This window comes from Ambystoma mexicanum, chromosome 5p (genome assembly GCF_040938575.1).
Source record: "Ambystoma mexicanum isolate Mex_15411 chromosome 5p, UKY_AmexF1_1, whole genome shotgun sequence".
Taxonomy (NCBI): domain Eukaryota; kingdom Metazoa; phylum Chordata; class Amphibia; order Caudata; family Ambystomatidae; genus Ambystoma; species Ambystoma mexicanum.
Genome location: NC_090930.1, coordinates 34,979,249 through 34,993,867, shown reverse-complemented (window position 1 = coordinate 34,993,867; position 14,619 = coordinate 34,979,249). Strand labels below are relative to the sequence as shown.

At 45.3% G+C, this 14,619-nt stretch overlaps 1 protein-coding gene across 5 annotated transcripts in view; it reads right to left on the bottom strand.

Moving 5' to 3' along the window:
• Nucleotides 1-3,351: 3,351 nt before the first annotated feature.
• The window catches only part of MED12 (mediator complex subunit 12), a 1,704,158-nt gene continuing 1,692,890 nt past the window's right edge, over nucleotides 3,352-14,619 (bottom strand). For all 5 annotated transcript variants that reach the window (XM_069612388.1, XM_069612385.1, XM_069612387.1 and 2 more), the window contains exon 44: nucleotides 3,352-3,790. In XM_069612388.1, coding sequence (XP_069468489.1) covers nucleotides 3,747-3,790 — 44 coding nt within the window. In that variant the 3' untranslated portion in view covers nucleotides 3,352-3,746. The remainder of the gene's footprint in view (nucleotides 3,791-14,619) is intronic.

Below are 14,619 nucleotides of genomic sequence, written 5' to 3'. Positions count from 1 at the left end.
GACAACTGCATTTTAGGAGACTCAGGTTTCTTGGTGTAAGAGTGCAGTGGTTCTATTCCTCTAAGCTTGCGCAGTGGAATTCTCAGGTATAATTATATACTTTCAGAGGTTGAACAGGAGATTTATTATTTCTTAAACACACTTGTATCTTATGTTCTTTCTTTTTCCTTCATGCAGATACCAATCCTTAAGAAGAGGGCAAGCCAGTGTCTGAGTTTATTATTTTATCCCATTTTCCCCTTTCCCCCAGGGGTGTCTTGGGTTCAGCTGTAATCCTAATCAGTTGAGCACTGGACGCTTTGTGGGTCTGTGGGGCTCAGCAGCTTCTGAGGAATTCCGAAGGCAGGACCTGACAGGGTCACAATACACCAACTCTCAGACAATGTCTGGTGCCTTAAGACTATGACAGTGGTAATGGACGCATTACAAATATTGGATAACAATAGGACATCTGCACATCTTGGCCTAGAAAAAAGACACAACAAACTTAGCTGATTTTATTGGCCTTTGTGTATCCTCAGATCAAACAGTTCCGCAGTGTTTGCCCAATCTGCCAGACTTGCCAATTCATGTACCTAGGGCCCGCTCCAACCATCGCCATTCAAGATTATATTTTTCTGCATTGGTATGGATATTGTTGGGCCCCAGGACTCCTCTATGGCAGGGAAGAAGTACATCCTTGTAATCCTAGATTACGCGACCAGAAACAACAACAACATTAAAGCCACATTCAAAGTGCTCATTTCGTTCCACACCAGAGTCGAATTACCTACCGAAATACTTATGGACCAGGGCACCAGCTTAATGTTAAAGTTGATGGTAAAATTAAAGACATCATGAAGATCAAGACCCTTAGACCGTTGTATCATCATCAGACCAACAAGCTAGTTGAGAGGTTTAACCAAACGTTGAAGTGCATCCTGAGAAAACTGGTCTCTTTGGGCTCTGCATTGGGTTCTCTTGCTGCAAGAAAGACGCCCCAAACATACACAGGATTTTCTCCTTTCAAGTTGGTGTATGACGCATGATGTACTCTATATCATGAGAGAAGAGTGGGGAGGACCTAATAGCCGACAGAGCAGCGATCACCCCATGGTAGAAAATACCCATGAATTCATGGAAACTGTACAAACCTTGGTAGTAACTCATAGTTAAACAGACTAGGCTTGCCAAAAGAAAGTCTACAACAAAGAAGCCAAGCTATGCAGACTGCAAGTATGGGACGAAGCCATTATGCTACTCCCCGCCACCCAGAACAAGGAACTGGCTAGAGGGCATGGACCATGTGCCATCACAGAGGTTGTGTCCCTTCACATCAACAAGTTAAACAGCTGGCAAGAACACAGTAATCCACAGCTGCTCATACTAAATAGACTCCCCTGGTAATTCAAATTTACAGGGTCACAGTTCTTCCAGGTCTTCCAACCTCCAACCACAAAGAACTTGTGAAATCACAGTAAGTAGTCTTCGCCAATTGTATTGGTACCAAAACTTGATGGTAGCTGGTGCTTTTGCATCGATTTACGAACAGTGAATGAAATATCGAAGTTCAATGCCTACCCCTATCCTCCACATAGACAAACCTTACAGTTAACCCTTGTGCAAAAAAGAATTGGGTCACATTTAGAAAATTCTTTAAACCATGATAAGTGCAATTTCCCATGACATTTGCGCTAGGATAATAATCACCCTATTACAAAAAACAGACACTTTCAATGCATATTTGCACCCAAGAAAAGGTTGTCCTAGTGCTAATATACGGAATTAGTAGTAGGGCAAACTTTGCACAGATGCAGAAATTAATTGAAATAATGTTTCTGCAGAAGGGCAAATGTAATACCATGCAAATGTGCGCTCGCACTGCTGCAAAGTTTCTGTAATCTGGACACTAGTAGCTATTGGAAAACCTAGTGATACAGACTGGATCTCGGGTTTATTTCACAAGATGTGGACATTTGTGGGAGGAATGTATCAATAAGAAAATATTTTTTCTGTTTCCAAAAGGGACATAGCAGATTGTTAAAAAAAAAAAGAAGAAAAAAAAATACACATAGGAGCCCTTGAAATGTCCCAAGTAGAAAAAAACAAAAGTTATTTGATCGAAAATAACTTTCGGTTTGCTCTCCCACCGACATTTCGGACCACCCACTCCCCCCCAACCTCCTACTTACCTTCGGCAGCACACTTCCCCCGTTTACTGCCGCCTCTGCCATCCCTCTGCGACAGCGGTTCCCTTCACTTGCGTGCATGGCAACCAGTGCCCCAGGGTCCTTTTTTCTTTTTTTGTAAAACCTCATTATGTGGGTCACGGGGACACCCTTGTAACCCCAAATACGATTACAGTGAACAAGGGTGCGGGGGACACCCCTGCATCCCCCGCTCCACTTGTTCACTGTAATTAAAGTGAATGGTAGATGTTTGGCTTTACGTCATTTTCGTACAGCTGAAATTCAAACATAACTACCGTTTGTTTTTTTTATTTTCGGTATGTAATACGGATACCAGAAACCTCCATGGCCCATCTGATGCAGAATACTTAAATGGTATTTCACAAGTTAGAACCTTCTTGTTGGTCCATTTTGAGTTGAGAAAGGGTGCATGGGGCCACTCAAGTGAACTTTATGCATCAGGGAGACACTGAGTAATACCAGAGTCCATTCAACACTCTCGCCCAGGAGCTGAGCGAGAGAGCGCTAAAGCTTTGTCTGTAGTCAGACCTAAAAAAAAGAACAAATGATGTACTAAGTCATGCATTGACTGGACGATGGCACTTACAGGGCACAAAAGAGGAACATCGATGCCTAATTGTCAAGTGCATGTCTACAAACAAAACTAACATTTTTGAAACATGAAAAGAAGTTCATTTGGCAAATTTGTGGAAATACTAAAGACAAAAATGAAAGACTATATGCTGTATTATCATTCCATGTGAATTCAAATCAAAGTCTTGGAAATTCAACAAAAACTCAATGGCCACACCAAATTAGGGCATTTGCATGAAATAACTGATCGGAATAGAGCGTAGGCATTGGTGTGAATGCGTGCTTTTACTTCAATCCTTCAAAAGCCATTGCAGTCATCCCACCACTTTGGTCCCATTTTCACTAGGACAAAGTTGAATGGCCGCACTGAGATGTTGTCATATCCCTTTGAGATTCAAGCCACCTAAAACATAGTACACTGCCTGATGTCCCAGATGGATTAATAAGCACCACAAGATGGATGGATGGATGGATGGATGGATGGATGACTGCCAACAGACGGGTGCAGTTTCACAGGCAGGACATCTGTGGCCGTATGCTCCCACAGGTTGATGAATAAGCGAGAAAACATGTCACGCCAACACTGCTCTTTTTCACAAAGTAAGCTCTTTGTATTGGTTGAGAAGATGCACAGTACATGGTTGTATCTGGTATAAATAAAGTACAAAATATTACACTGTTTACTCATTTATGTTAACAAAATACTAAAAACCTATTAAAAGCTGAAACTGAAGGGGAAGGACTAAACCACAGCATGATCTTGAAGGCATCTGCAGAAACCGATCATTAAAATGTCTCTTTTTTACAGTAATATCAGTTCCCCACATCGCCTCCAGTGATCACACTGCTTCACAAGGCAGTGCTGCTGAGCCGACTTATAATACATAGTTCATGTGCAATAGGATGAAGGACACAGTCTTTTGCACTGGGTGAGTGCCCTCGCATCCGTTTACAGCTTCCTCTTCAGCCTGTGTGCTTCAAAGGTCAGTAATGTCCAAACGGGTTGGTGTTTTGCTGAGGCTGTGTGTCTGTGAATGAAAAGAAAATTAGTAATTAATATAATCCTGCTGAAAAGGGCTGACAAAAATGTAAAGTCAATATGATGAATTCTTTTCAAAGGATGAAGAACGGACAAAATACATGCTAACTGCATTACCTTGATAGCATCTTTACACATAAGCAGCGATGCAAGTGACTGGCCAGCACAATGGTAGAAATGGTTTGTGTAATCATGTTAGGTTACGCAGGGTGGCAAGTTTAGCAAAAGGGTATGGGCGAGGAGGGGCTGAGTTACATAAGACAGGGGGAACAATGTCAAGTTGCAAGCCAGCCACAAATAAAGTCACCCGCCAACTCATGTCTACGCATACACACAGTACACCATTTCCTAATCACCAAGAGGCAAATATCAGTAGCCGGTGGAAAGTGCACATTTTGAACCCTATATAGGCAAAGAAGGGGGCAAAGGATTTGGCAAACTTTCTATGAAGACATGATCACAGACTTACCTAGACGCTGACTGGATAAGGAGAGATGCGCAAATTACCTCTTGTATTGCCTCCCCCTGCTTGGCCGATCAAACATCACACACACACACAGCTCTTACACCCCTCATGCAGACCTCGCCATACACAATTACACGACAAACACTCCGCCAAATAGATTCCCTGAAAAAACAGAAACCCCGCAAGCGATGATTCAACAACTACATCCTCAGCTTCAAACTGGAAGCAGGATGCTTAGCAAGGGCGTAGCAGAAGAACTTATACGACCTCAACAGGCAATCCCTTAAAGACAGCAAATACAAGATGGCCATAAGCAGCGCAATGGCTGCCCACTGCCTCCAAAAACGTCAAACCACCCAATCGCACAAAGAACCTTTTCAAAACAGTCAAGTCCCTTGCCAAACCACCATCCACCCCCAGCACAGTTCCATCCATCACTGTATGCGACACCCTTCTTAAGCCGGGTTTTCAGAATCAGACCGGAGGGAGATGCAACGATTCACCTAACCTCGTTGGTTCTCCCCAGAGGGGAACCCCTTTCCATGAGGACGCTACCCAATAACGCTGTTAGGCAAGATTGTTTGCAGTACCCTTTGGGAGACTACAGCAACCTTGTCCTCCTGGCAGTAGGGAAACCAACCTTTGGTATAAGTCTGTACTACACAGGTTGGTGGTGTGGCTGTGCAGCCAGGCACATCTCAAGAGGGGTCAATGTGAGCTGTAAGGTTTTAACACCAGGTTTTGCAGTGACAGTTATTCAAATAAATACTTCTACTCAGGTTTTCTTGATTAAACAATTACTAATTTAACAGTCAGTTATATAAGCCTTCTTCAGAAGGGAGCAAAACATGTAACACTTAAAGTACACTTCAAAACACACTGTTTATCTAAATCAGATGATACCCATTGGGGATGGCACACAGACACTTCCCACACACTCAAGTGACTTAAATAGCTAGGGCACTGTGGACATTGATTTATCACTGGTACATTTAAAGCAATACTGAGTTTGGATGTAAAAGATTAGATATGGTAATAAAACAAAGGTTAACAATTAATGCATAACCTGGTAAGTACTTTTTAAACCATCCAACGCAAAGTAAATTAACCCTTTCCTGGAGCAAAGGCAAAAGCACAAAGTCAGAGGTAAGAAGAGTCTCTCAGGGAGCCAGGACAGTCAATGCTAGTTGAACAAAGTCTACGGGATATAAAGATCTTCTTGCAGGTAAGCAAAAGTCTTGCACAATGTTTTTAGAAAAGTTTGTAGAAATAAGATTCACTTGAAGGGCCATAACCTGGGAGGCTTGCGAGAGGCAAAGCTGCAAGAAACTCTGCAATGGCAACCAAGACCAGTCGCAACTGAGAACAAGTAAGGCTACACAACAAGAGGTAAGTCCTCTTAGGTTTACAGTACCATTGGTTAGAAGAACTGGTTCCAGCTGGCTTCTGTTCCCGTGTGGCTCTGCAGATACTGTTGTTCCTGGGCCTCAGTCGTGGGGACAAGAGGGAGGACTTCTGGGGACTCCTGCAACACAATGGGAAGGTCGGCTGCAGCAAAGGTCAAAATTCAATTCAGCGGCACTTTGCGGTTTCAGCTCCTTGCGTCTCAGCAAATAGCACCACTGTGGTCTCTCAGATACCACTCTAGACTTTCCTCGCATCTGGGGTCCAGCACTCTGTTATGGTGGCTCAAGCTTGGTCAGTCCTGCGTCCTGGGAGTCCGAAGGATCTTCCTGGAGCTTAGGTCCGACTTAAAAGCGATGCACTCTATCTGGTGTTCCTCTCCCTGGCACTTCGGTTCCAGCAGCAGAAGTACAGCCAGCTCCAAGAGGATGTCCAGATGAGTTCACTTTGGGGTTGATTGGTCCCATCAACCCAAGGGGAGAAGTCGTCCTTGCAGGGCTTCTCTAGTCGAGGCGAATACAGAGCTTCAGCACAGCAGCAGGGCTTCACCGGGAAAACCAACGGTTCAGGAGTTGCAGCCGGCGTGTCTTCCAAGTTCTTCTTTGGATTCCTTCATCCAGTGGTCGACTCTGCCTTCCAAGCCAAAAAGCCTCGCCTTTCATGCAAGTTTCGCCAATTCATTCCAGACTAGCTGCCAATCACAAAGCAGGGTGGCTGTCCTCCAGCCAATCACCCTTGGGTCCATTCCTGTAACCAAGGAGACTAAGCACAGGGAGTTTCGGGCACCTCCCTCACGTCCTGCCCCTGCCAGACACGCTGGAGCCAGAGGCAGGCTTCACTTGTGAATCCCATCAAAGACAAAACGAACGAAGGGACCAAACCTGGTTTGGTGCGTAGAGTAAATCTCAAGAAAGACCTTTCCAACAAGAAATGGCAAAAAAAAAACAAGACCGGGGCCATTTTGACAAAATGGGCACCCTTGGGTGCCTTACTGCAGCTGCGAGTGCAGCCTGCGGTAAAAACACACAATGGTAGTAAAATGTAAACCACTGCCATCAGCCATTAATTGTAGAAAGGGTTAGCAAACATGCTACATGAGAATCTAGACAAAGGGGATATGAAGCAACCCCTCCAGCACCCTATGGTAAGATAAGCATGTGCTGGGACTAGAATGTTACAAAATGTAAGTAAAGTAAATTTCACTTCACTGCTCTCGGAAACAATAGTTTCACCAAGAGAAGGTATTTAAACCTTTGGGAAATCTAAGAGACTTTCCTGTGTCACTGCACGGAAGGTGCTTTGTGTCACAATGTAAATCACAGAAAAATACATGAGTAGGGAAAAAGGTCTCACTCTCTCCAGGTTAGAAATTAAAAAGTCCTAAAGTCCAGCAAAAGAGCTGGGGGTCTCTAAGGTAGAAGGGAATTAGCACATTTCTGAGAATTCTCCCTGACAAACCCCCCTAGGGGTGGTTTAATACAGGAGGACCCTCATCGGGAGGCACAGGGAGGTACAGCCCTATGAATGTTATCACTACCCAACATTCCTTAGCCCTCACTAATGTCCAGAGCCACTACATTGAGGACAAACCTTTGTATTGTTGCAACATAGTGCCAAGGACCAAAGGTACTAGGACGAGGAAGAACACAGGAGACATGAAGATCATGGACGGTGACAACACTGGTACGAGATTGCCCCAAGGAGGTTTAAGGATTGAGCTGATAACAAATAAGGACTTGTGTAATTTGCATGCATAGGGGGTACTGGATACAAAATATCAAAATGAACAAAGTTAGATAAGAGAAACGCAGCCGTAACGAGAAGCACAGTGGTGGCTGGAGCAGCAGTAGCCAGTCCTGTTGGGGAAAGAAGACTAACCTATTTTGTGACAGGGAAAACTCTGGGAGCTGTAGCCAAACCAGTTCAAGGTAGCATTGATGAGAGGTCTAGGCTGAGTCTCAAGAGGTGGTGAGCTTGTAAAGGGACCACAATGAGTACACACAATGGAAATCACAGATTACACTTAAACCGTACATATAAAAATACAGTTATTTATGGCCAACTATCACTATGAAAAATGACTAACAGGTAGAAGTATCACAGAACACTAATAGATTACAGTCACAAGAGTAGGACATAATACAAATCAAACTCCTGTAAAATAAAGTACGGATTAGATCTGGCAGTACTAGTCCACAGAGAATCAACCGCAACTTCCAAAGTCCTTACCCTTATGCCCAAAAGTTCAGGAAAAGTTCAGACACAGCTTGTGATGCAGGAAAAAATGATGGTATGGTCTCTGGGGTCCAGTGAACAGTTCCAAAGGTTAGATGACAGTTTATCCTAACTAAAAACAGTGTTCACAACTTTTGGAAGCATTGCGCAAGTGTTAGGCAGAAACCTGTGCAGTTCCCTTAGGGACCACTGCAAAAAGTTTAAGACTACAGGTGTTAGCAGTAAACCCAACTGGTAGCAGTCCATACCACCCAGATTTACCTGGTATCTGTGGCTGAGCAATCAGATGTCTCTCAAGAAGAGTTAGGCAGTATATAGAGTATACATAATAGGGCTAAAAATACAGTAGTACAAGCAAACACTGACCAGAGCTTTGGTATAAAAGTATATAATTATTTATTTAAAAACATACTTGTAAGAATACAATGTTCACTTTGTCTGGGGTTCTGGGTAATAAATTCTGGGGCGATTTGGGCACATCATACCTCTGCGGATTCCCACGGGTGTCCTCTTTTCGGAAATGCATGGGGTTCCCTGTTTTCCTCGGTGGCTTGGACACCCGAGGCCCATATCTGTATGTTGTGCCGGTCGGCAGAGCGTCTCAAATTCCGGTCGAAAACAGACTTGGGGTTACTTGTGTTTTAGGCTTTCCCCTTGGCGGCCAGGTAAGTGCAGCCACACATGTGAGGTACCGTTTTCATCGGGACACCTGTGGGAACGCGGGACGGTAGGCCATGTGTTGTGTTTGTGCGGTTTTCATAACGTTTTGACCCATTTGCTGGTGGCCTTTGTCACACAACCCTTTTATTTCCCAAATGTGACCTACATTTAGTCGCTGCTTTAGGCACCATACACATTTGTAACCTGCACAAGTCACCTACCCTTGAAAAGGTCTGCCTGTGCTCTTTCAAAAAATGTATGCTTGCCGTTCCTCACCACATTGGTTTAACCAATTTACACATGCTAAGTGCGTCTGTTCAGGCCGTGAGCGTAAAACTCCTGTTTACCATGGCTCAGTGTTTGGCTTGTGGTATTGCTTGTTTTGTAAAACACTACAAAAAATGTGTGCTCTCCTAACTGCAAGAGTCGGGGGAATGTAGCGGAGCATTGCTTTTCTCAAAATTCATAGAAGCCATTGCCGTACCAACACATACCTTTTTTTTTCGGTCATTTTCCTGCTTTTCCCCCAATCTATGGCAGGTTCCCCTACCTAGTTGTTGCCTGACCTACGCAAATCACCCCTTCCGAAACTTGGAATTTTGTCTATTTTTCAGAAATACTTGCCTTTCTGTCCTCCAATTCGGCTTTCCTACCCTTTTCTTCCATTCCGTCCATGCATGTCCAATTGGCAAAAATGGCCAAAATCGCCTACCTCTCACAAAATGGTTGATAACCACATCAAAATATTTTTTTTTCGTTTCCACTCAACCTGTTCTTGAAAGCCAGGAAATTGGGGAATTCAGCACAGCAAACCATTCATTCCTAGCTCCTACAAGGAAAAAAACACAGGCTTCTTTGTACATCATTTTATTGGCATTTTTTGAAAAAACCCCAAATGTTCGCCCTTTTTGCTCATTTTCTCTCACCCACCTACAGCAACCTAGGATTCCTGGGTGGCGTTACGACCGCCTACATGTGGGAAAAAAATGCACAAGCCATTGAATGGCCACATACCGAAATCACCAAAAAAGGCCCTGGCACTGGGGAGAAATACCCATGGCACTTAAGGGGTTAAAAAGGTAGAGAAAAGGCAGAAATGGGAAAAACACACAATACCAACACTTTTAAAGAACCACATCAAGTGAAGAAAGGCAGGGTCTACTGTAGAGTAAAAAGTTCATAGGCCTGGCCCACTCTTGGAGAGAGCAAGGCGGAATGTGCCCAAGATCACACAGTGGAAATGCACTAAAAGCCTTTGCAGGAAAGTCAAAAAGAGGTTGGATCAGGTTAGAAAGGTATGTTGACAGGTCCGAGGTCACCCCAGAATAGAGAGTCAAGGATTTACGGGACACCTTGGACGGTCTGTTGCAAGGGAGACCAGGCGGGACACAGTACCTGAAATGGTGAGAAAGCTCCAGCGGGGGCAGTTGTTCCTGGCAGCGGGTGCAAGTCGGTGCTTCGTCCAGGGGAAGAGAAGATCTCGACGTGGAGGAAAGCTGGAGGTCGTTGCACTGCCAGGGAAGAAACCAGCCGCGGAGTTTCCCGGTTAAAAGGTACTACCCTTTTATTCGCGGTAGTGGTGAAGCGTGGCTATCCGGTCGCTGGGGTGCTTGGCACGGGCGATTCGACCACGAGACGATCCAGGAAGGCGAAAAAGGCGAACTGGTTGGTCCCACCAGCTCAAAGGGAAGAAGACTCTCCTGCAAGAAGATCTTCTCTGTCGTCGGGAAAGTGGTGAGTTTCGTACAGCAGGGCTCCAACCGGTGGTGTAGATGGCTCAGCTTCTCCCCTCTTCAGATTCTTTAGGTCCTGTGGCGACTTCTGAAGTTTCAGTCCCCAAAGCCCTGCTTTTATGCAGCAAAACCCCCATTCATCAGCCTAGCTGTCACTCAAACATGCTAAGTGGTGAGCCGGGCGACTCACCACTGGGCCAATCACACAAGCGTGTGACTTGAGTTGCCAAGGCAACTCAGTCCAGGGTGTCTATTCCCCCCTCCCACACATCCTGTAGACCCAGACACAGAGTGGCACCACTTTTGGAGGCTTCTGTGTAGAAGCCCGCCAAAAGTGGAACAAAGGGCTCGACTTGGGTTGGAGTTACAGAGGCGAACACAAACGCCATTTTAAAACCGAGTCCCGGCAAAAAGACCCAACCGGGGAATCTAACACTGCACCAAAAAAGTGGTGCGTTTAAAATCAATGGGAAAATCCCAAAGGAAATATTCCGGTGGAATATTTTGCGTGGTAACCACTGCCACCAGCCAGAAACTCGACAAGGGGGGACTGGACAGTGCCCCCTTGAAAAACAGACCCAGGGGAAATCGAATTACCCCTACCAGTGCTTCCACAATATGATGGTTTGTACTGATTCTGTTCACAATTTAAGACTAGTAAAGTCAATGGTGCCTTTACATGCCCTGGGAGACAGTAGTCAGTCCCAGGGTATGGAGTCTATGTTTGGGGGTCACTATGACACCCCTGTGTTACTGCACTGAGGGTGTTGTGTAACACATATACTAAAAACACATGAAGCCCTATGGAGTAAAAGACCCCATAGCCCATAAAACACATTACAAAGTCAAAGGACATTCTCAAATCATGCAGTGGGAGAAAAAGAGTCTCACTCTTAGCAGGAGAAAAAAATAAACCCCAAAAATCCAGCAAAGCTGCTGGGGGGCTCACTAGGTTTGGGAAATCAGCCTTTACAGAGAACTCTCCCTAACAGCAAGCAAGCACTGGCAAAGCCAAAGTATAGCAAAGGTTTTATTAAAGTTATCAAAACTTTTAACGGGAGTTTAAGCGCAGGTAAGAACCACAGTAACTCACCCCCATACTCCTATTCTTCACAGGACTTGGCAGATCGATTGAAGGTCGAGGTTGCTTTTCCCACCGTCGGCCTCAGTCCTTGATTCACTGGGGTTGCAGGTTCGAGCAGATCTCCGGTCGGTGTCTTTCGCTGGTGCAAGGACTCTCGGGTGAAGAATGCAGAAAAAAAACGATGAAGGACACGGACTTGAATCAGGTACGCTGTTACGGACAGTGGTCACTGCAGCACGGCGACACAAAGGCACTCACTTGTCGCGGTCAGACTTTCCCTCCTATCTCGGGTCCCCTGGACGCTAGGACTCAGAAATTCTGCTGAGCTAAGTCTTGTAGGACAAGAGGAGGACCCCAAGTTCCAGGCCTTAATACGGAACGGCGAAGTCGGCAGCACGGTAGCCCAAACTTAGAGCTGGTCAGCCACAGGACGAACCCGGGACACTTGTGACACCTCTTCTTCAAAGGGTACCGAGCAGCCAACATGAATGGATGTTCCCTCCACTCCACCGGTCGCAGCTCCCCTGCAGGATTGCTGAAGATCAGGATCAATCAAGATCAATAGCAAGACAGGGCTCCTCCAGGTCAGCAGCAGAAGTTGGTTGCCAGGCCTCCTTCAGACGGGTCTCTGGTCTCTTCACGGCTCTCACAGCTAGACAGGAGTCTTGGCTCCTTCAGGTTACTCCAGGATCTCTCTAGAGTGTGTGCAGGGATCCTCCCCTTATCCTAAATGCCAGTTTAATTAAGGTTACAATTAGTAGCCCAACGCAGTAAGGCTAAAACGAAAAACACCAAGAAATTGTAAAAAGTCACTGCTGCCACCAGCTTATACATTTAGCACACTAGAGTAACCATAAATCCTTTAGTGTTAGTCTAGGGCAAACACAAGAAGTGTACCCCATTGGACTGCATTGTAAGATGCATTGTACAATGTTAAAAGTAACTGTTAGGCAGGTTTTGATGTAGTAACCCTGGGGGAGACTACACAACACTTGTCCTCTTAAGAAGGCTAAATGTGAGCTGTCGCGCTTTAGCAATGAAATCCACAATTACAAGTAGGCAAGTAACACTTACACTCAAGGTTTGTAGTTATAAATAATTATTTATTTAACAGCATTTTTAAATAAGCATTCTTTGAAAAGGGCAAAGTATTTAACAATCTAATATACTTTAAAATAGCTTTCCAGAATCAACACAAATACTCTATAAAGATACTTTTACACACTCCCTACACTCTGAGGTGACTTCACGAACTAGGACAGTATTGGCATTTATATATCACTAGAACACTTTGTAGATGCTGGGGTTTGTAGAAAGGAAACGTTAAGGGAAGGAGAAAAAGGTTAAACACGTTATCAGAGCATGTGAGCGCTTACATCTTCAAATAAAGTCTAGGCAAAAACCTTTCCCAGCAATAAGAGTTTAAAACCAAGTTATCACCTCTGAGCGACAGTAAATATCAAAGTCCAATGGAATAGAAGAGTCTACAGGGAGCCAGGACAGCCAAAGTCAATTGGAGCACAGTCTATGGAGCGGAGGCATTTCTTAGATAAAGTCTTGCACAAAGTTAGAGAGTTTGTTCAAGAAAAATCACTGCACGGTCACAATCTGTTACACTTGTGAAGGGCAGAGCTGAAATCAACTCTACTGCAAGTCTCAAATGAGAAGAGCAAAGCTAAAGACACCGAGGTTAGTACCCCAGGTCGGAACAGTACCTTTGGTCAGAAGAGTGGTCCAGCTGGCTTCTGTCTGGGTGCAGTGATGCAGATCCTGGGTTCCTGGGCCTCAGTCGTGGGGATAAGAGGGAGGATGCCTGGAGGACTCCGGCGGCAGCATTCGGAGGTCGTCATCAGCTACGGGCTCTTTTCAGATCAGCTGCACTTTGTGGTTTCATCGCTCGGTAAACAGCACCACCGCGGATCTTGGACACCGGCTGGGCTTCCTTCACTCCGCGAGTTCTGCACTCTGGTGAGGGGACTCAAGCTCTGGTCATCCTGCTTCTAGAGGGTCCTGGGGAGGCTTCTGGAGCTTCTGGCTGGCTTGCAGACATTGCACTCGACTACAGATTTCTCGACCCTTGGCACTCGATTCCAGCAGCAGCAAAGAGGTACAGCCAGTCGGGGAAGGTGGTCCAGCGGAGTTCGTCTCTGGGTAAGTTGGTCCCACTAACCCAGGGGAAGAAGTAGTCCCTTCCGGAGCTTCTCTTGTCGATTAGAAAAAGGAGTTTCAGCCCAGCAGCAGGGCTTCACCGGGCAATTCAAAGGTCCAGGAGGAAGCAGCAAGCTTTGTTCACAGTTTCTTCGTCGGGTTGTTCTTCCCAGTGGCCGACTCTGCCTCTAGTCCAAAAACCCTCACCTTTTAAGCAGGTTTCTCCCATTCATGCACAACCTAGCTGTCACTCAAACAGCAGGGTGGCTGTCCTGAAAGGACAGCCAGCCAGCCAATAAGGACTGGGTGCATTCAGGCATTCCTAAAGACAAAGGACAGGAGTTTTGGGAACCTCCCTCACTTCCTGCCCTTCCAGACACACTGGAGCCAGAGGCAGGTTTCAGTACTGAAGCCTGCCAAAGGCAAAACGAACGAAGGGCTCAAACCTGGCTTGGGGCGCAGAGTAAAACCCAATAAAGACCTCACAAACAGAAAAAGGCAAAAAAAGACGACAAGGGCCATTTTGACAAAATGGGCACCCATGGGTGCTATACTGCAGCTGAGGATTCAGCCTGCGGTAGAAAAGCACAATGGAAGGAAAATTAAACCACTGCCACCAGCCATTTAGGTATTACCCAAATTGACCTTTTACAATTGACCTTTTGCACAATTTACCTAATTATAGTGGTCCCAATTGACCTTCTGCACAATGGACCTTTATATTATTTTATTTATGTATTGGATTGGTTTTTTGGCTGGGGATTGCAGGGGTTTTCGGATTGGGTGGGTGGCTGCGGGGGGTTTCCCCCCGCATATATGTCCTAATTGACCTTCTAAATTAGGTCGATTCTCCCGAGGTCAATTCTCCCGAGGTCAATTGTGAAAAGGTCAATTAGTATACAACCACCATTTAAAGTAGTGAGGTTAACATGTTACATGAGTAGGTAGGAAAAGGGGCTACTAAGTAACCTCAGCACTCCACAAAAGATAGTGTACGCTGGACCTACAAAGAGAAAAAGGTAAGTAAAGTAAATTTCACTCTACTATACTTGGGAACAGTAGTTCGCACAAGAAAATGTGTTCAGATT